Genomic DNA, 22906 nt, shown 5'->3' on the forward strand with positions numbered 1-22906 from the left:
CTTAAAACCAGATCTGTGTGGTCCCCACAATACTCCTTCTTCAACCTCTTGGATAATGGTTTTACCTGTGTGAGGTTCCACATCATGGAAAATCTTTTCTCTTTCAGACATTTATAAATAAAAACTCTATTTATTTGATTCAAGTCAATTAACACTAAAACAAAAAAAAATGTTGCTTACCAGCTCATACATGAAATCTGGATCAGAACTGTTGGCTAAGAGATCTGTGCTCATCAGAGTCTGTTCTGAAAAGGTGTGGCTTCGAAAGGCATCCCCAAAAGGCGGATCCATTCCGCTTACGCTGGGCTACAACAAAACCATTTTCACATTTCATTCACAGATAGCTTCAAGCCCAACTTACTGCACATAAGACCATCCTTACCCCAATATATAACTTACTTCAAGAAATAACCCTGTCTCTTTTGTGTAGCACACCAAGAGCGTTCCTAGTACTGAACATAGACCTCTATGGGGAAAAGAGCTAAGATGTATATAAAAAATCAGAACAGAAGAAAAAGATCAGAACAGTAAACCTTAACAACAACTTCTAAAAATCCGAGTTTGGTCACTAGAGTCAGCATACAACACTGGGCTCTTTATTTTTAAGCTATAAAAACATTTCTTAAAATCCTTCTCTAACAAGACTCTGTTCTAATTCCCCTAAAGAAAAGAATGCCCTCCTGTTTTCAAGGGCTGCAGCAATAGTAAGTCAGACCTAAACTATATTCCTGAGTCCAATGTCTTACTTCCCCAAACAAAGAAATCCTGGGTATCTTTTTATAAGTTTTGTGGGAGGGGAGTGTGGAAGTCAGAACAACTTGCTGAAGTCAATTTTCTCTTTCCATCATGAGGGTCTGAGAGACTGAACTCAAGCCAGTCACCCTCTGTGGTAAGGGCCTTTCTTTACCCACTGAGCCATCTTGCCAGCCCAATTTAGATATTTTCAGTCTAGCCAACAGGAACAACACAATAGCCTCCTAAGTCCTTAAGGCATGGCTAGAAATATACCTCTCCTGTTTTCCTCTCTCCTCTTTCTACATTTCATCACCTATCCAAACCACTTCAGCTGCACACCCTGGCTCAAATAAAAGAGAAGCCACACTCTGAAATCTAACTGCAAAAACTAAAAACAGTCTTCTTACTCTGCCACACGTTACAAGAGTTCTATAAGCATTAGCTGCCTGCCCACATACTTTCCACTTACATGCCTCCCTGTTTCCTACCCTGACCTGTCTTCTCTGTTCTCCTAGGTACTCCCACAGCAGGGGTGCTCTGCTTTGTCTGATTTTTGCCAGACTCTCCAAAACTTTGAGGGCTTTCTTTTTACAAAAATGTAGCTTAAGCAAATAAGTTTTAGAGACCTAATTCAAGCACTCAATAGACAGCCGACCACACTTCAGAGATGTATGGCTCTTTGGACACAAAGGTTGAGATGGGAATGACTTCTGGTCCTTTAAGTGTCAGTTACCAAGTATTCCTTGTTAGCCTCTGCCGCAAAGTCACCAAGCCATCCTGTTTTTTGATTCCTGTGCTCAAGGAATTGATTATAGTGTACAGTACCACTTGGGAGTCTCTATATGCTCACTGTGTCTAGATTTCTTCCCAGTACTCGAACTAGGGGGTGGGGGATTAGTGTGAAAATTAACCAAGAAAAGAAATAGGGGAGAGCTTTCCTAGCACTGAACATAGACCTCTATGATAAGAAAATAGGGACAAATAAGCTTCTGGTTTTTATTTCAGTGATTGTCTCAAACTCAAAGAGACCAATTAAAAGGAATTTCCTCAGCCTGATGTGGTTGGTCCCCTGTATGCCTATGATTATAGCATTTTCAGGGCCAGGGCAGAAGATGGTAAAATTGAAGCCAGCTTCACCTACACAGCAAGACCAGGTCAAAAGAAAGGAAGAGCTAAACACACACACACACACACACACACACACACACACACACACACTCTCTCTCTCTCTCTCTCTCCACAGGGGATGAGGGTAAGAAGATGAATATACCACTCTTGTATTTACAGAACATACAGTGTGTGTGCCTCTATATGTGAGACACAACTACCACTTATCAACTGTTGTAAATGGGAAAGTTGGGAAGCAAAATATCAGAATACTAAAAATGAGATTTGGGTGGCAATTTAATTTCCGAGTAATTCATTCAGTCCTCATAAGACCAGCAGGTTTAGCAACTAGCCTACTTACTTACCATGCTGCTTGTGTCAAGCTCATTGAAATCTTCAAGGCTAGAGCAAATAAAGAAACCAAAGAGCACATACTCACATCTAGGTGAGGGCAGAAATAAGGTGTCTTGGAAGCTAGTGTGTCAAGCTGTTAAGATACAGAAGGCTTCCAGCAGCAGCACTTTTCTTTTCTATCACCACAGAGAATCACATTGCACACTACTCCACATGTGATTTACCTGAGGCATTTCCAAGCCCAGATCCTGTGAGTCCAATTCCAAACTTCTTCTTTTTCTTGTTTGTAAATTCCTTTCCAGCTTTACTTTTAATTCCAAGATCAAAGATGATTTTCACAATAAACAGCAGATTTCCCCAGAATACCTTCAGTTCAACTGCTTGGGTCACCACTTTTTTAAAAAAATAAATGTGCGGTTCTGTCAAATAACAGAGAGTAACTTCACTGAGCTCCATTGAAAACAAGTTGACCTTTCAAATGAACATTAATAAAAAACACTGTGCTTTAAATGAGTCTTATAGTTGAATTGTCAAGAATTTCATCATGCAGTAATATCTACTATTTTGAAATATAGCCTTTAACATTATTTCTGAAATAAGCTTTGTCAATAACCAACTAGCAGATTAAACAACAGCAACCACCTGTAATGGATGTAGGGCAGCACTCTGGAGATGAGACAGGAAGATCACAGGCTACCCTGAGCTACAAAGCAAGTTTTAGGCCAGCCCAGGCTATTCAGAAAGACTTTCTAACAAATAAATAAACAAATAAATTAGTAACAGGCTTTTTAAAAAAATTAATATATCCTCATCTTTTCTGGGATTTGAAAGATATAGTAATTCTAAAGTCAAGTTTTCATTCCCTTTATCATTGTTGTGAAGAAATAAATCTTAACATTTTACTGTATAATCACTGACTGTAAAAGTGATCTACAGTTTATATATCTTATAACTATACAACTGTCATGAATAAACAGAAAGAGAAATTAACATATCCTCTACATTAAACATTAACATCTGTAAATACATCATTATCCTTTAATTTATATATATGTGAAAGCTGTCCTTCAAAAATTACTGTTTTAGGCTACAAGGAGCTAGCTACTTACTGTCCAGACCAGTTCCCTCATGAAGTATACTCTAAGCTATTGCTCCCAAAGAAAGAAAATGTATATGGTAAATGGAACAAGAACTACCTTGCAGAGTATTCCCAAAGGTTGGGTTAGGCTGACAGTAATCGCCTGACATGGGGTCTTAAAGAGGTGGAGGCTTTCTTTCCTTGCTTATGAAGACCTTAATGGAAAGAAACTGAAAAGCTACACCCACCTTCATCCTCTCCAAAAAGTGATTCTCGAGGTATGATCTTAGAACCAACAACATCAACCTGGATGCATTAGATTTACAGAATCCCAGGCCCTAATTTCTCCACCAGAACATACACTGGATGGGGTGGAGCTCAGCAATGCAGTTTAATATGCTCTCCTGGACTCCATAGGGACTAAGAACCAGTATCCTGGTCTTGTTCATTCCAGACACAATATCACTTCTTTAAAAAGAAAACAAGGCATCACTTCTTAAGTTGAACTGCCTTCTGCAGTTCTCACATTCAGCAGATTAGAGGATAAGAGTGGTACACTGCTCTGATTTCAAAGATTGATTGCTTGAACAATTGAGAGTGGCGAAGGAACTCTAATTGTTCATTTAATTAGACTAATGAATTAACAGCCATTTGTATTTCCTGGATGTCTGCTGGCCCTTCCATAGCTGGCTCTCTCACTCCTACTTAACACTGTCCCAGCTGAGGAAAACAATGGAAGGATAGGCCCAGAAACAGAGTCAACAATGCCTTTCAGTTTAGTGCAACAGTCTAAGGCAGTGGTTCTCAAATGTAGGTCTTGATTCCTTTGGCCTCTGAAAGGTCTACCTCGAAGAATATTTATATTACAGTCCATAACAGTAACAAAATTAATTTTAAAGTAGCATCAAAATAATTTTATGGCTAGGAGTCACCCCAACAAGAGGAACTGTATTAAAGGGTTGCATGCAGGGTTGCATGCAGCATTAGGAGGGTTGAGACGCACTGGTCCAAAAAGAGAAAAGATTATGCACACACCTGACAGATAAGCTTTTGCTCAGGTAACATCCTGATGAGGCCCTAGGGGTATGCAGCCTAGTCCTACTCTGATCTTCCCACCTGATTCCTATGGGAAGAAAGTCATGTCATCTTTTCCAGACCGATTATTTAGTTTCAAGAAGACAACTCCCTCATGCTACATCACTCAATCAAATGGACTAGTAAAATCCTGGTAGTCTACATTAACAGCTGAATTTGGGGTTGTTACTTTCTAAAACCTGAAACTTACCATTAGAAGCAGCAGGGTTTAAAAATGTAAGAAGAAATAGAAACCTAATCAATACACACTTACTGGTGCCTACTAATGATGCTACACTAACAGCCTGGCCTATCAGAGCAGCCAGAAAAGGGGAACTCAGTCACAATTTTCACTTGCACATTACACAGCACTGAGTCAGCTCTAAAAGTAAAAAGAAAAAGAAAAAAGGGAAAAAGAAAGGAAAGGAAAAGGAAACACATAATTGGTGAGACGCCATGTCTGTAATGCCAGGTACCCAGAAAACCTTCAGCAGAGAGGGGTGAATTCAACGCCAGTCTGGAAGCAGAATTCTACACACAACAGAATTCTAGCTCAGAGGAGGTAGGAAGAAAAGTCAATGAAAAACATAACATGAAAGTAGAAGGGGGAGGACTATTTAGAGGCAAGAATGGGGTAGAATAATGGGAAAAATGAATGAACAAAGTATAATTACTCATATGTACGAAGGTGTTGTGTAATGAGACCCATTACTTTGTAAGCTACCTTTAAGAACTAATTAAAGGACTGACCAGCTAGTTCAGAGGGCAAAGGCACTTGTTCTCAAGCTTGAGTTCCATTCCCAGAATCCACATAAAAGTGGAAGGAGAGAAATGACTACACAAAGTTGTGCTCCAACATGTACACTCTGGCATGCACACACACACACACACACACACACACACACACACACACACACACACACACACACACAGCATGTACAACAATACATTTTTAAAAATTGAAAGGGACTAGTGCACAGCTTTCATACCAACTCTTAGGAGACAAGTAAGCAAATTTCTTTGAGTTCAAAGCCAATATGTCTACATAGTGAGTTTCAAGCCTGTCAAGACTACATAGCAAGAGACCTTGTCTTAAAATAATGTCTTACTACTTAGAGATCTGTGATGTGGGTTATTTTTCTTTAATTGTAGAACAAGAGTGGAAGGAAAAATAAAGATATCTATAGCATTTAGCATCACACAGCATCTCCCATAATGAGACACTGCTCCAAAAATGTACCCTCTAATGACCAGCATTTAAAATAGGACATTAGTATCTGTTGAGCCTTGAAAGAGTCCAGGTACTCAAAAGATGGCAGAATAACACTCAGGGAAGTGTCTAACAACCTTTACTTCATAGGCCTCAAAAAATTCAAATGTTTGATATCAAAATACATCAAAAGCAAGGGTTTTAACTTCCCAAAAATGTGACTAAAAAAATACTGTTACAAGGTATAGTTACTCAACCAAAGGGCTATTATGGTTTAGGAAACACTGAACAAAAAACCTACTGCCATCACGCAGGACTCCTCGGACTTTTAAGGAGCTGCTATGCACTGTAAATCTCAAGAGCAGAACACAGCACATGCCATTCTCTAAAACTGTTCATGAAACCTTCCTCCGGCCCCAAAGACTACTTTTTCCAGATAAAATACAAATAAGGAAGAAGTTCAAGTTTCCCAGTTACCCCTCCTTTTGCTCACAGCACAATGGCTTATCAATTCTCAAGACAGTTGTGTGTGTTTATCAGAGGAGACAAAACTGGACCATCAGAATATTTGCCAATAGTGATTTTGTACTTGGCCTTAAAAAAAATACTCAGCAACATTTCTTAGGTAACATAATCAATTCTGCACCAGAGAACCAGCAGTCTGAGGCAGGGCGGGAGGGGGGTCAGTAAATGTTGAGGAACATCAGTATACTAAGAAGATAGTTCCAATCTCTTTCACAGCCCTGTTTCTGCTCTCAGGTTTTTCATTCTCTGAACATATGCTAAGGCTTACTATATATGTTAGACAAGGCAACAGCTGAAGCAAGACAGTACACACAGTCAAAGGTCAGCTTACAAAAACTGATTACTAGTGCCCTGCAAACTTCATCATAAATGACTTCAAAAGCAGATCCAAGAGTTGACTGGTGAGCTCCAAGACCCTCTGCTCCTGAGTTTTGGCATACTTCCTAGTCACATCAAGAAACATAAAGGGCTGGAGAGATGGCTCAGTGGTTAAGAGCACTGACTGTTCTTCCAGAGGTCTGGATTCAAATCCCAGCAACTACATGGTGGCTTACAACCATCTGTAACGAGATCTGATGCCCTTCTTCTGGTGTGTCTGAAGACAGCTATAGTGTACTTGTATATAATAAATGAATATTTCAAAAAAAGAAACATAGAAGACTCTTTATAGACTATTGGATAATGGTGACTCATGCCAATAATCCCAGCAATTGGGGATTTAGGCAAAGGGATCATTGTTCAAATTCCAGGCTAATCTGGACTACATAATAAATCAGTCTCTCTCTCTCTCAAGATAAAAAGGAAAGGAACACACACACACACACACACACACACCCCTCTTTATAAATGAAGTATCTTATGAATGAGTAAGCAGATATTATACATGACAGTAAGAATTCCTGTTTATTGCCTTAGTTTAGGCCACTGACTCCTTTTAGTAATTTGTAAATAGCTCCTCACAGCAAATAGTAAACTGCTTTCTGAGTCATCCAACATCATCAGAATAATGTTTAAAAATTTTGACACACCCAATAGTATAGCTATTATCTTAAAAAAAAAAAGAACAACAACAACAAAAAAAAATGTGTTGAAGAGGACAGGAATAATCAGACCCCTCATGAAGTGCTTGCTGGTAGAGATATAGATATACAGATGGTAAGGGAGAATCTGGCAGTTCCTCAAAAAGGTTAAAGGATTATCACATGATCCAGCAACTATTCTTGACTTAAACAGCAAAATCCAAACAGATGTGTACTCCCACATTCAGAGCAGCATTAAACACAAGAGCCAAGAGGTGAAAACAACTGAAATAGCCATGTGTGGACACACAACAGAATAGTTTGACCATAAAGATGAATGCAATTCTAACATATGCTACAACAAACTATGAAAACAATGTGAAGTGAAATAAGCCTAATACAAAAAAACAACTGTATGTGACTCCATTTATATCATGAGCCTAGAAGAAAGAAAATTCATAAACACGGGAAGTAGAACAGGGGTTACCAGGGGCTAGAAGTTGTGGTTTAATGGACAGTTTCTTTTTAAGATGGTAAATCTAAAATGTTCTAGAAACAGTGTTGATGGCTATACTATACTGTCAATTACACACTTAAAAATGGTAAAATGGTACCGGAAATGTTGGCTCATGCCTGTAATCCCAGCACTCATGCATGAGGCTGAGGCAGAAGAATTTGCACAAGTTTGATGTGACCCGTAATAACACAGCAAGTTAACAGACCAGCCAGGATCACACAGTGAGAACCCCTAACAAACAAATGTGAAATACTTTTACATTTATTTTACATTTCTAAGCTGTTATTAGTTAACATTTTATTATAAAGAACTTGTAAATAAAAGATACCACATAGAAAGATTAGAAAGACCTAAAGTCTATCCATCTCAACGAGCAGAGGTAAAGCAGCCATGTTGAAGCTATGAGAACCTTTTTGGATTTACACTTAAACAATCTGTATTTATCCATCACACAAAAACAAAAAATCCATGACAGTTAAAACTTAAAAAACAATTCGCTTTCTAGCTTTGCTCTTTTCTCATAACTCACGTGTCCGTTACTTGAATTCCGTCCTTTCTCATCACCTCATCACACACTTGACTTTCCTTGATCTCCTACGGGTTATACCCATATGTGCATTGTGAGTATATGTATATACACATTATAGACTAGGAACTGTATGAGGAGACGTTGACTCCTTCTTTCTGAGATTGTGTGGCCTTAATCAATACATAGTAATCCACTTTATGTATGTACCAGATTTTCATTATCCATTTACCTGCCGATGGACAACTAGATTGGTCCAATTCCTTGCTATAGTGAATAAAGCGGTAAATACTGAAGGTGTGTGTACAAATGTAATTCACAGACCACTGTTTATTTTGATCTGTCCTAGTCTCTACTAGTCTGTATTCAAGGTTTTTTTCAACATGATAAGAGATTTTGGTATCTGTCATTTTTAACTGTACAGACTAACCATTCTAAAGTAAGGAAACTGAGACTGGTTACATTGTTCACAGCTACTATGCCAGCATTCAGTGAGCAGAGGTAGGAAGATCTTTGTGAGTCTGAGGCTAGCCTGGTTTACACTCAAGTTCCAGGGCAACCAGAGTAATGTATAGAGAAACCCAAGTTCAGAAAAACAAACAATGGGTGGAACTTTCCCAACAACTGATTTAAATAATAGGTTTTTCCAAGGGCTTAAAAGGAAGAAAGGAAGGGAACAAAGGAATAAAATTTAGGAAATATGTGAAGGAAGGAAAGAGAAGACAGAAGTGAGGAGGAGACAGTAAAGCAAAAGACTAAACTACTAATTTGGATATGTAGAAAGGTTTTACAGTAAATGAACCACAGAATTCCCTTGTTTGGCAAGAAAGGCAGCTTACTAGTCATCTAAGTACCTTAGCAAACCAGAGCCCATCTGCCACACATTGTCCCATCCTGTTACACTTCATTCACTCTCTAACAATTCTTTCCCTTTTGAAAACTACTCTACTCTGGTCAAAATAATCCTTTAGACATTATTAATTAAGTCACTGCTTGCTAGTACAGCAGAGCTAAGCGATCACAAGACCTTTACACCATTGACAAAGCAAAGGTCTCTTCTGCAAGGATGCACTGGGGCAAGGTCAGGGTCAAGAGCCCCACACAGCACAGTCCTGCCTTGTTGAAGAACTTCACTACAGTTCACACTTTGCTAGAGTTCTTTAGACTTAAGAATTTACAGACATGTAAATCTCCAAATAGACAATTACAGGTTCTATCAAGAATTGTTAGTAAAAGACCCTCATTGTTTATTTCTCAAGTCCTACTGCTGGTAGATCTTAAAGAGACAAACAAAGAAAGACAAGACAAAGAAAACAGATTAGATACCTTTTTTTCTTTAGGATCAAGGGAGAGGAGTTGAGATTAATATGATAAAAATGAAGTGTGTGCATGTATGAAATTCTCAAAGAATAAATAGTATTAAAAATAAAGGTCAAAAGGTCATTTGAGTAGCCCAAACAGTATTGAGCCACTGTGATTCTTCTGTACTTCTACCCTGTAAACTCCTTTATTGCAGCCAATTCACATATTATATTAGCTTCACAAATTTTAAAAATACAGGGGCTGAAATAGGTTTGCAATCAAAATAATAAAGAGAATGAAAGTCACATTTTGCTGAAAATCCTGAGGAACTAAGAGTATCTTCAAGTCTCAAAAGTGCTTTCTCTTGGGGATGGAGAGATGGTTCAGTGGTTAAGAGGACTTGTGAATGAGGCAGTGGTGGCACATGCCTTTAATCCCAGCAGAGGCATGCAGATCTGGAGGCAGAGGCAGGCACTGACAGTCTATCTACAGAGTGAGTTCCAGGATAGCCAGGAACACAGAGAAACCATGTCTTGAAAAACGAAACAACAACAAAGAAACATTTGTTATTACAGAGGTTCAGTTCTCAGTTCAGTTAACACACAATCATGTGTAACCCAGTAGTTCCAGAGGATCCAAAGCCCTCATCTCCCATCTGTGGGCTCCAGGCACCTGCACAGTGCACATGCATATACATTAAGCAAAACCCTCATACACATAATAAAATAATCTTTCTTTTAAAGTGATCTCTCTCCTTGAACTCAAGTCTTGAAGACTTCTTGCACTTTGTTCAGTTCCTTTGGAAGGCTAGGCTATAACGTCCTTTTAAAGCAACAGGGAAGACATTAACAAATAAATCTAAGTTAAATGGAAGGACTACTTCTTATTTCTAAAAACTAATGACTAGAGGATGTTATGGTTTGCCCTGGAGTTATCTGTATTTTGATGCTAATTCCAATGCCCCAAGGACAGTTGTCCTGTCACGTACTCAGGAATCAGGTGACTTCACCAGAACCTTCTCCCCATTCAATTTGTAAAGTACAGGTGAGGGGCAGGTACAGGATAGAAGGAGGCCTATCATTGGAGGAGAAGGAAGGATGGGCAGTAGAGAAGTTTGAAGGAAGAGGAGGAGACTAGGACAGTGAGACGGAGAGTGAGAAGCCATGGCAGGTGATGTTAAGATTCTGCTCTGTGTATTTACAGGTTGTTATTAATGTTCTCAAGGGATGGATGGTACCGGGCTTTGTATGTTTAAGTGGGCAATTATATCTTATCAATTGGGTTGAAGATTATTGTGTTGTGTGTTCTTTTATGTGAGGGTTTGAGTGTAGGAAAGTGTGCGGCTGGGATGTGTTTCCTTCACGATATCTAGCAGATATCTTGGGTACTGCGGTTCAGAACTTAGATAGGGAAAAATTAGTCACTAACTCCAAGTAGTAGAGAGTTGTGATAAAATGTCTATAACACCAGAGAGAGTGAATGCAGGCATATATTGTAGAAGTTATTAAGGTTAAATAAAAATCTGTGGCTCCGGGTAGAGAGCTTAACAGATGGATATATTTTGGGCTACCAAGTTTTAAGTTGTTTGTTGGTTTTAGAAAAGAGATTACCTGAATCAGGTGGGGATTTTCATCCACAGTTCAGAACTTAGGGAAAAATTAGTCACTAACTCCAAGCAGAGAGTTGTGATGAAATGTCTATAACACCAGAGAGAGTGAATGCAGGCATATATTATAGAAGTTATTAAGGTCAAATAAAAATCTGTGGCTCCGGGTAGAGAGCTTAATAGATGGATATATTTTGGGCTAAAGTCCTGAGTTTTAAGTTGCTTATTGTTTTTAGAATAGAAGGTGTTTAAGTTTGTTTTAAGGAGAGTAAAGAGATTACCTGAATCATGTGGTGATTTTCATCTATGGTTTGGAACTTAGGGAAAAATTGGTCACTAACTCCAAGTAGAGAGTTGTGATTAATGTCTGTAACACCGGGGAGAGTGAATGCAGACATATATTATAGAAGTTAATAAGGTTAAATAAAAATCTGTGGCTCCGGGTAGAGAGCTTAACAGATCAAGATATTTTGGGCAAAAGTCCTGGTTTGATATGTTGCTTATTGATATTGGAATTGATAGAAGGTATTTGGTTTGTTTTATGAATTACCCTGCTAAAGGCCATATGGCTCGTTGATGCCGGCTAGCGAGGGTTTGTGGTTACTTTTGATATTTACCACAACAGGAAGCTTGAATTCTCTTAACATGGGCTCCACGGGAATTTTGGGTTAATTTCCTGATATCACAAAGTACAAAAGCCTATCAGGCTCATTGTTTAGCTTACTTCCTTTTTAAAAATTTGTTTAGTCTTCATGATGGGTGTGACTTTGAGTTTTATGGTTATATTATTACTCTGGGAGAGAGTGCAAGATACAAGCTTTTCTGGTTTCAGACTAAGGAACACAGTATTTTGGGAGAAAGATTTTGTCTTTGTGTTTTTAAAAAGTGTGATTAGGCTCTGGAAACCTCACAGAGTCATACTGATCAGATTTGATAGAGGTAGACCGCCTGAAAAATTTATTCAAGAGAATCAAACAAAAAGATATCTCGATTCTAAACTTTTGTCTTGAGAGTTGTATTTTACAGAGTGTGCCTACTTGGAATCCTGGTCTCAAGGACTTTCAGCTGGGACCAGTCAGGACACATCAGCTACAGCATTTGTTTCATTCTTCCTACCCCCATACCCCCAAAGACATCTCGGTGCCCATGTACAGCTTGAAGAAGTTATAGAGGAGTCGTCGCCCCAATTCCCTGGACTTTGGGGGGCTGAAAGTGATTATTCTAAAGTTGTTTTTATGAGGCATTTAGAAATGGTAATTTAACAGGGAGGAATTAGCTAGATTGAACTGTACAGTCATAATCTCATTTGGTAACTAAGCTTAAATCATATCTTTGGGTATAGAATTTATTTGTCAAAAGAGTTTAAAAGTACAAGGTTTAGAGCCAGTCCTTCTATTGATGTCATTACAAACTTCTGAGTTGATTACACATGTGAATTAAGGGCCAAATAGCAAACATATTACTGACTTTGTGAGAGAACTTTCAAGATATTAATATATAAAGACAACAGTCCAGATTGTCCTATATAGATAGATGGTTTTCAAAAATGTCAGAAATCCACAAAATTTGAGATTTAAAGTTATTTATCTTTTGTTGAGACATATCTGTTCCTAACAGTTACCCTTTGGTGGATTTAATGAAGAATTTGAACATCTCTACCTCCAGGTGAGGCAATACTTTGTGGCTAGGCAGCCGCTGGACAAAACTGCAGACAAATACTGTCCAGAAAAGGACACATTATGCAGAATAGTTGACTGATAAACTCTGCCAAGACTGGGTGATCAGCCCTTCAAAATCTGCATTTCAAGAGTCTGTCAGTTGATTTTGGGCCAGAAGGCTGAAGACTTGCGCTCACATGTTGCTAACAGGGGGCTTTGCTAGTGGAGATTTGTCTCTACAACCTCTCAGTTCTGGAAGCCGTGTTAGGCTTCCTTTGTGTATAGATATTTGGTCATTCTCAGATTTCTGACGGGGTTGAAGACTGATTATAGTCTCATAGCTTATCAGGCTGTATAACTCTGAATATACATATTTTATTGGACAGATAATATACAAGCTAGCCAAGATATAATATAGATTTTAAGCCTTTCTCAAGCTGGAATAAATAACTAAATGTTCTGTCTAACTGATATAGTGATGGACTGGGTGTTGAGTATATTATATGCTTTATAAATTGTAGAATGGTAATAATTGTACTCAATTTACATATAAGTAAAAAGGCTTTTTAACTGGACAAAAAGGGGGAAATGTTGTGGTTTGCCCTGGAGTTATCTGTATTTTGATGCTAATTCCACTGCCCCAAGGACAGGTGCCCTGTCTTGTACTCAGGAATCAGGTGACTTCACCAGAACCTTATTCCCATAGAATTTGTAAAGTACAGGTGAGGGGCAGGTACAGGATAGAAGGAGGCCTATCATTGGAGGAGAAGGAAGGATGGGTGGGAGAAAAGTTTGAAGGAAGAGGAGGAGACTAGGACAGAAAGGGAGACAGAGAGAGTGAGAAGCCATGGCAGGTGATGTTAAGATTCTGCTGTGACTGAAGGAACACCCATTCAGAGCCTGCCCCACATGTGGTCCATACATATACAGCCACCCAATTAGACAAGATGGATGAAGCCAAGAAGTGCAGGCCGACAGGAGCCGGATGCAGATCGCTCCTGAGAGACACAGCCAGAATACAGCAAATACAGAGGCGAATGCCAGCAGCAAACCACTGAACTGAGAATAGGACCCCCGTTGAAGGAATCAGAGAAAGAACTGGAAGAGCTTGAAGGGGCTCGAGACCCCATATGTACAACAATACCAAGCAACCAGAGCTTCCAGGGACTAAGCCACTACCTAAAAGACTATACATGGACTGACCCTGGACTCTGACCTCATAGGTAGCAATGAATATCCTAGTAAGAGCACCAGTGGAAGGGGAAGCCCTGGGTCCTGCTAAGACTGAACCCCAGTGAACTAGACTGTTGGGGGAGGGCGGCAATGGGGGGGAGGGTGGGGAGGGGAACACCCATAAAAAAGGGGAGGGGGGAGGGGATGTTTGCCCGAAACCGGGAAAGGGAATAACACTTTCAAAATGTATATAAGAAATACTCAAGTTAATAAAAAAAAAAAAAAAAGAAAAAAAAAAAAGATTCTGCTCTGTGTATTTACAGGTTGTTATTAATGTTCTCAAGGGATGGATGGTACCGGGCTTTGTATGTTTAAGTGGGGAATTATATCTTATCAATTGGGTTGAAGATTATTGTGTTGTGTGTTCTTTTATGTGAGGGTTTGAGTGTAGGAAAGTGTGCGGCTGGGATGTGTTTCCTTCACGATATCTAACAGCTATCTTGGGCACCGCGGTGCAGGACCTAGTGAGGTAAAAGACAACCGTACCGTTTTATTTTTATATTTTTACAACAACAAGAGGACATTAGGGGCATTCAGTAGAGACCGTGTTTTCTATTTAAATTGTTCCAGAGCACACAAGCAGGGATAAATTACTGACAGAAGCAGAGACTTCATTTCTAACCTAGTGGTCGCTATCAACAAAATATTCAATAGTTGTACTGCTGTTTACAGATTCAAAGTACATGACAGAATCTAGTGAAGTAATAGGAGTCACTGTTGTGATAAAATTATACTGGTGAAAGTTCATCACTTTCCCCTGTTATCTATTTTATACTAATTTTAAAAACATTCAGCAAGAGAAAGAGACATACCTAAGGTCATTAACTAAATGATGCCTCTAAACAAACCTTCCACTGCAGACACTATGTGCTCACAATTCCCCAATGTCTACAAGACTCCCAAATTCCCTTCAACCTCCACATACGCATGCATGTGCCTACCATCTTCAGCTAGGCTATCTCTGTGCTAATATCCCACCACCTCACAGATACTATGCCAGCAACTCCATCAAAGTCCTATTAAAAAACAGAACTATCTCTCTGACAGTTAAGTGTGGAGGGCTGATCTCAGCTTCAACTCTTCCCTGAGCACTTGACTAAATCATGTTGCTGACTTATTAATAAAGATCTACTAAGCACACAAATACATCCATCTAACTGTAACCTGTACTTGGCTCTAGTTACCTTTCATCATTCTAGCATTTGCCTATACATTTTCCTCTCTCCGGTCCTTAGGCTTTACTCCTATTTTTGTTATTTTTGAGACAAGGTTTCATTGTGCAACCCTGGCTGGCCTAGAACTGGAACCCACTATGTAAACCAGGCTGGCCAACTCACAAAGATCCTCCTGTCTCTGCCTTTCTGGGATTAAAGGTATATGCCAGCCACCACACACAGCACTATTTCCCTAGAGAATCTCAGGCTGGTCTTGAACTCAATCCTTCTGCCTGTGCCAGTTGGATGCTAGATCCCAGGTATGTGCTATCACGTCTGGCAAGAGGCCTATTTTGAAGTTAATCTCCCTTGCCTGCCAGATCTTACTTAGCACTGTACTCTAAAGTCTTCTGCAATATCTAAAATATTCAAGATAACAAGTGAAACAATCTTCCCAACCTTATCGTCCACTTTAAATAAACATGAATATTATACTGACCTCATCAGTTTCCCTGGCACCCTTGAGGTGCTTACAATTCAATTTTACTTCCCCTAAGGCTCTCCAACAGTGAGACTTTGGCTTGTGTATTTTTGCTCACATTTTTCTTCTTCCTTGCTTTCGCTGACAGAGATATCTCTGAGACTAATCATCATATTCCTTTGTCTATAGTGCCAAAACCAATGCCAGACATTGGGTAGCTTGGCTGACAATGAATGAAAAATCTCTGAAGACCACAAGTCCTTGGGGACAATGAGTCAGAGGTAAAGCACTCTTACTTTCATACTCAATGAGGTCACCAGAGAGAACTCTGACATTCAATACTTACTTATTGAGCACTCTGTATGTGTGCCAAAGAATCTTACAACAGCTTCCTAATTTGTCTTAAAAACACTAATATCAGATAGAGAAAACATTAAAAGTTGAACTCTCCAATTTTTTTTAATTCCCAGAAACCCTATATGAACTTGAGTTGATTTCAGAGACCTGAAATAATTCTTGTGTAGGGAGGAAAGGGTGAAGGAATAAGATTTAAAAAGTAAAAAACAACTCAACACATGCTTTGAACTGACATAGATGTCATTTGTTCAGATTGTTTAAAATAATCCATCTCCCTTCACAGATGGTCTTCTCAAGTGTTCTACAGAAAGCTACAGAACACAGGAAGAGAAACTATGATTAACAGCTGCACCTTGTGCACTGCAATGTGTGCACACTGCAATGTGCACGTGCTGCAATGTGTACCCGTGTGCACCAAGACAAGAGACACCTGAAAGCACCCTCACAACTCTAGCACTCCTGTCCTCAGTAACTCGGGCTGCTCTTCAAAACTCATTGTTCCCCTGTTTCAGATTTTGCACATTTCAATGATAACAAGCTGCAACGTGAGCATGGCACTACAGCAACAAGGTCTGACAGGTTAGACATGGGGCTGGAGGAACTACAGAGTCAAGTTTGCAGTCACCTCTTCTCAACTCAAAAGACAAGAGCTGAGTGTTGTTTTAGCTTAGTGCCCAGAAAAACTTCTATGATAAGGAGATTCTAGATTAAATATTCTGCTTCAGATGGACATAGTAGCCTACACTTGAAATTCTTGCAGTAGGGAGAGGCAGAGACAGGGGCAGAGGCACCAGCAGCAGCAGGATGATTTCAAGCCATCTTACTTGAGTACTGAGTTTCAGTCTGGGCTAAATTAAGACCCTGTCTCAAATACTAACTCTAAGGGCTCAACATAACAGTTTAGGGCTCTTCCAGAAGACTGGAGCTTGGTTCCTAGTAGCCACTTTGAGTTGCTCACAACTGCTTCCATCAAAACCCACATGCACGTGACATACACAGTCATAAACACACACAGAAATAAATCTTCAGGGGGGAAAAACTGAGGCTGTTGAGATGGCTCACTGGTCAAGAGTACTCACAGCTCTTAGAAGTTCTTGAGTGGGGTTCCTAGAACCCATATCAGAAACCTTAAAACAACTTCTAACTCCAGCTCCAGGAACCCATGCCCTCTTCCGGACTCAGTAGACACATGACACACACATGATACACATCACACACACACACAAATTTTTTTAAATCCCAAAACAACCAAATCAAGACATAATGAATTAAGCCTATGTCCCAAAGCTCAAGAGGCTGAGGCAGGACTGCTCAAGACTGAAGGCTAGTCTTACACCTTCTGAACCCACAAGTTCTGGGCCAGCTTTGGCTACAGGGTAAACCTTGTCTCAAAAAACCAAAACAAAGAAAAGCTCAAATAAAAACAACCCTAACTACCACCAGCCTAAAAAAGTTTAAAAAAATATTTTTAAGAAAAAAAAATTTTAGTCAGGGTCTCACTATATAGTCTATGACTTACTATATAGAACAGGCTACTGGCTAGACTCCCTTTTTCACTGTTCACTTTTTTTTTATTGTTGCTGTTCTTTGTTTGAGACATAACCTCACTAATACACAGCCCAATCTGGTCTCAAAGTAATGATCCTCCAAAATGTTATTAACCACCATGCGAGGAAAGGGCTCTATTTCTTAATAAATATTGGGGACATCATTCCAGATATTTAATTGCCTTTTTATGTAAGAACTGTTCCAGCTTACTTTGTAGGAATATTGTAATTCTGTATTAAACTGTATAGCCAGAACACAAAAAAGACTATCAATAAATGAAGGCCATTTTCTCAGACTCTTTCTTTGGTATTTAATCAAGCTCTTGAGATTCTGCTGTTATAAAGTTATAAACCCAAACCAAGTTCACAATCTAATCCTTAAACTTATTACAAAAACTCAGTTGCCTGGAATTAAAGCGAGAAGATACTCAGAGCTGAGACTGTGGCACAAGCCCACAATCCCACCTTCGGGTGGGGGCTCAACCTGTGGGTCAAGACTCCTTGGAGGCTGAACAACGTTTTCACAGGCATCACATATCAGATATTCTGCATATTAAATATTAAGATTATAATCCATAATAGTAGCAAAGTTACAGTTATGAAGTAGTTACCAAAATAATTTTTGGCTGGAAGCATGAGAAACTATCTTAAAGGGTTGTAGCATTAGAAAGGTTGAGAACCACTGTTGTAGAGAATAGATAGAGGAGAACTATAATTTTAATAAATACATTTACTCAGGCCATTCAAGGTTATTAAACACTCTTGTCTCTGTTTTCTGATTATGATTGTGAATTATACTGGCTTAATCAACAAAGTGATCTTGGAATTCACAAACAGTTCACAACCTGCCAACTAACCCCTAGACCCTACATGTTGTCCTTCCCTTACAGATATGTGGATGAGCTCATGCACATAAAATATGTAAACCTGGGGGTTTGAACAATAACGGAATTATTATGCTCAGCTATGTAAAAGGGGGAGGAGTTCAACCTAACTAATGCATTCTACCGTAGAGAGTGCATTTCAAAGCATAAGGCTGGGTTGAGGACGTAGCTCAGAGAGAATGTAGTTCTGTTGGCAGATTGGGCACTTGCACAGCATACCCAAAACCCTGGGTTCCATCCATAGGATCAAATAAACCAGCCATGGAAATGCACGCCAATAATCCCAGCACTAAGGAGATTTAGGCAGGAGGAGTGCCAAGATCAGACTCAATACATAGTGAGTTCAAAGACAGCCTAAGATATGTGAGACCCTGTCTGGACAGTAAATAAAACTGAAGGCAGAAGTCATCGTTTTAAAGCACAAGTCCCAAATGGACCACACTCACAAATCCATGTCCATAGAATGCTTCTGTTTAGCTCCCATACAAAGGTTGCTTGGTTTTGGGTTTTTTTGGGGGGGAGTGGTGGGTGGTGGGTGGTGGGTGGTGGTGGTGGTGGTGGTGGTGAACTACCAGCACTTAATGTAGAAATTTCAATTAAAGTTTCTAATTCCTCCCATCACTCTCTTGCTGGTAAAAATCAGACCCAACCACACCAAGCACATATTCCTCAGGTCTACTGAACCCTGAAACTATTTCCTCCACACTGTGCTCCCTAGCTTGCTCCCCAGACCATTTACACACAGGCATCTAAGCTGAAAGATGCTCCAAACTATAGACCTCACAAAGCCGAGTTATGAAGGTAAACTCTAGGAATTTCCTTTCAACAGTTCCGCAGGGATACCAAGTAAAAGATGGTTAATATTAGAAACGTTATTTAAAAGACTAGCACAAAAAAGTTTTCACCCACCATCAACAACAGCCTAAAACCTGGATCAACTCAACTACCACCAACTGGTGAGCAGAGAATCATTGTGGTATATACCCACAGGATAGCTGACAAGGACAAAACTGACACCCGGAGCATTTCAAGAGCATTAGAGGTCAGACTCAAAAGACAATGCAGTGTATGACTTCATATCTAGGAAATTCCATTGCTAACCGTAACAAGAGAAACCAATTTCATGCCTGGGGCCAGTAGTGAGGGAGGAGGGCTAACCGCAAAGGAGGCACCATGGAGTGCGGTACAGTGTGAGAGCATTACACATTTAGTCACAGCAGTGGCTGGATGGTAGCATTTATTAAAGCTCAAAATTCTGTGAACTTTCTTCTATCTTTTTTTGGGGGTGGGGGAGGGCAGTGTTGGGTCTGTGCTGATTTCAAAGAGCCATGGTGGTGGCACATGCCTGTAATCTTAGCGCTCAAGAGACTTTGAAGGGTGGATTGCCACGAGTTCAAGGCCAGCTTGAGCTACAGAATGTTTCAGACCAACCTGGGCTATATTATGAGTCCCTCTTTCAAAAAGCAAAGTAAGGTGTGTGTGGTGGTGCACTCCTTTAATCACAGTCCTCAGAGGAGAGGTAGATCTCAGTGAGTTCTCAGCCAGCCTGATCTACATAGTGATCGTAAGACTACATAGTAAGACCCTGTCTTACTAAAAATTTTTTAAAATTTTAAAATTTTTTTGGTTTAGGTTTAAAAAAAATAAAAAGGCTGGCTAGGACAGCTCAGTGGATAAAGGCACTTACCACTAGGCTTGATGATCTGAGTTTAATTACTCAGGACCCACATGATGGAAAGGAGAACTGACTCCTCTGAATTTCCTCTACATGCACATCATTGCAAACATGTAACACAGGTACACATTCATAAATAAATGCAACAGAAATACAAGGAAATTTAGAAAGGTTAATGAAAAAGTGCAACAAACATGTAAAATTAGTTAAAAACTTAAAAAGCAAAATGAAAGGGTAAAAGTAAAACCTTGTAAGAGTGAAAGGAAGGAGGTATCTGGGAACCTATAAATCAGGAAAGAAGCAAAGAGGTGGGGTAGGGACAAACTAGCCAGAGACTAAAAGAAAAACTAAAAACTAGGAAAGAAGTTAAATGTGGTACAACATCCCTAAAATCCTAGTCCTTGAGAGGATGAAATACAACAAACAGCGTAAGTTTGTGGCCCACTGTCTCAAAACACAATGGAACAATCATATGGACACAGACACACACACACACACTCACACACTCACACACACACACACACACAGACACACATACACACACACAGACACACACACACACCCTCCAAAAAGAAAGAACTGTGAAAAGAGAACTAATCAAAGTTAAGAGCATGTGGGGGTGAGGGGAAAGAGAAAAAGAGACAGGTATCAGAAACCTAACCATATAGCTGTCATCTCTCCTACTCCATTGACAACTCACTTCCAAGAGAACAGGCAAAAACTTTACTGAAAATCAGTTGAAAGACCTACTGTAAAACGCTGAGTGGTAACAGGCATGCTTTTAATCCCAGCATTTGGAATTGAAGTGGCTGGAGGATCTGAGTTCAAGGGTAGCCTGGTCTAGAGAGGGAATTTCAGGATGGCCAGGGCTACACAGAGAAATTCAGACTTGAAAGAAAGAGAGATAGAGATAGAGATGGGGGGACGGATGGACAGACAGATAGACAGACAGACATAACCTGTAATAAATGGGCTGTGAAAATGCTCAGTGGATAAAGGGTCTTGCCACAAACACACAAAAACCTAAATCAGGTCCCCAGAACCTATGTAAAAGTCACGTGCTGGCGCTGCATTAGAAACCTAACCATACATTAAGTTTAGGTTGCTGCCCAGCACTGGGACTATGTGTGGTGAGGGAGACAAGCAGCTCCCTGGAGTTCATTAGCCAGCCAGTTATCGAGCTCCAAGTTCTCTAAGTTCTATCTCAAAGTAATCTCCCTTTTGACCTTCCCACTCTTGGGGAATCTTTTTTTTTTCTTTTTCCTAGTAAGTCTGTTCACTTTGCTAAAAATGGAAAGAAAAAGTGAGGGGAGAAAAGATAATTCAGTAGGTCTGATGTGCAAACCAGTTACTCTGAGTTCAATCCCTGGGACCTACATAAAAGTGGGAAGAGAAATCCACAAAGTTGTCATGCGCACACACCCACCCACAAACATCATGCATGCTCAAGAGCATAAATAATGTGAGAATGACTAAGGAAGACACTTGAATAAAAGTATCACTTTTACCCACGCATACATTATAAACACATGCCACCATGCTCATGTGCCCAAACCCATGCCCATGAACACACACGCACATATCCTCCACCACCACCACCACCACCACAGTAACATTGCAGTCTACCTGACTTTAAATTTTTTATGATGTTTCTTTGTGTGAATGAACAAATAAATCAGAGGAAATCTCATCCAAGTCTGATCTCTTTCCACCAGAGTACTGAACTCATGGTATCAAGCTTGTGGCAAGCACCTGTAGTCACTGAGCTATCTACCTCCTCAGTTCTCCTCCATCTGACTTTACACTACTCTAAGCCTTGCTGTTTTAAGGTATTCTGAGTCTCTGTTGAAAAGATATATTCATTGTATTTATGTGTACAAAGTGTTCTGCCTGGATGTATGTCTGTATTCCAAATGTAGGAAGTGCCTGGAGCAGCCAGACAAGATGTAGGATCTCCTGGAGTAGGAGTTAGAGTTGTGAGGAGCCATGGGAATGCTGGGAACTATGGTGGTCTTCTGCAAACACAGCCGTACTCTAGCCACTGAACTACCTCTCCAGCCCTTCTACACTGAAACTTATGAACAGACGTCCACACTATCCATAAGGACTTTTTAAATTTTACTCTTGTAGTGTTTCAAATTCCTCAGTGAACAGCAAGTCTGTAATAGAGGTGACAGGTCCATTAGGAAGAGCAACCAGCAGCAAACCCTTAGACAGTATTATCCTCGAGAAGGTACGTGGAGACTCCCAAGAAACTGCTTACCAGTAGTGGTGGCACACACTCAATATTCAGGCAATTAGATCTCTTGAGTTCTAGGCCAGCCTAGACTACAGAGTGAGTTCCAGGACAGCCATGGCTGCACAGAGAAATCCTGTCTGAAAAACTAAAAGATCAGCAGGCCTAGCAAAATACTAAGACCTTTAAACCCAGCACCTAGGAGACAGGTGGACCTTTTTGAGTTCAAGGGCAAGGACTGTTACATAGTTAGATCCTATCTTAAGAAAGAAAAGTCCCTAACACAAGATATCACATTAGTGTTGGTGTTAATAGTTAAACATGGTGTCTCATGCTTTTGATCACAGCACCTGAGAGATGGAGGCAGGATAACTTGGAGCTCGAGGCCAATTTCAACTATAGAGAGCACAAGCCTAGCGCCTGAGATAGTCTCAAAAAAGACAGATGGAAAGAAGAATTGGATATCAACAGAAGCTTAGAGAACTGCTTACAGAGTGACTTCAGATACAGACTTTGGGGAGAAAGGCAGACAAGATGTGGCTAGTGATGCAGAACCGTACTACAAACATGAAGTAGCACCGAAGTCCTCTGCAAATCTCCTGTCTACCTTGTCCCAAAAGTATGACTC

At 39.9% G+C, this 22906-nt stretch overlaps 1 protein-coding gene across 4 annotated transcripts in view; it reads right to left on the reverse strand.

The window, feature by feature from the left end:
• The window catches only part of Crebrf (CREB3 regulatory factor), a 78032-nt gene that overhangs the window by 33592 nt on the left and 21534 nt on the right, over window positions 1-22906 (reverse strand). For 3 of the 4 annotated variants that reach the window (XM_032913642.1, XM_032913643.1, XM_032913645.1), the window contains 2 exons: window positions 2421-2615; window positions 181-306 (listed from right to left, as the gene is read on the reverse strand). In XM_032913642.1, coding sequence (XP_032769533.1) covers window positions 181-306; window positions 2421-2429 — 135 coding nt within the window. In that variant the 5' untranslated portion in view covers window positions 2430-2615. Of the gene's footprint in view, window positions 1-180; window positions 307-2420; window positions 2616-4309; window positions 4571-22906 lie in introns of those variants that run through there. The other variant, XM_032913646.1, reaches the window with a different exon arrangement.

Source organism: Rattus rattus, chromosome 9 (assembly GCF_011064425.1).
Source record: "Rattus rattus isolate New Zealand chromosome 9, Rrattus_CSIRO_v1, whole genome shotgun sequence".
Lineage (NCBI taxonomy): Eukaryota > Metazoa > Chordata > Mammalia > Rodentia > Muridae > Rattus > Rattus rattus.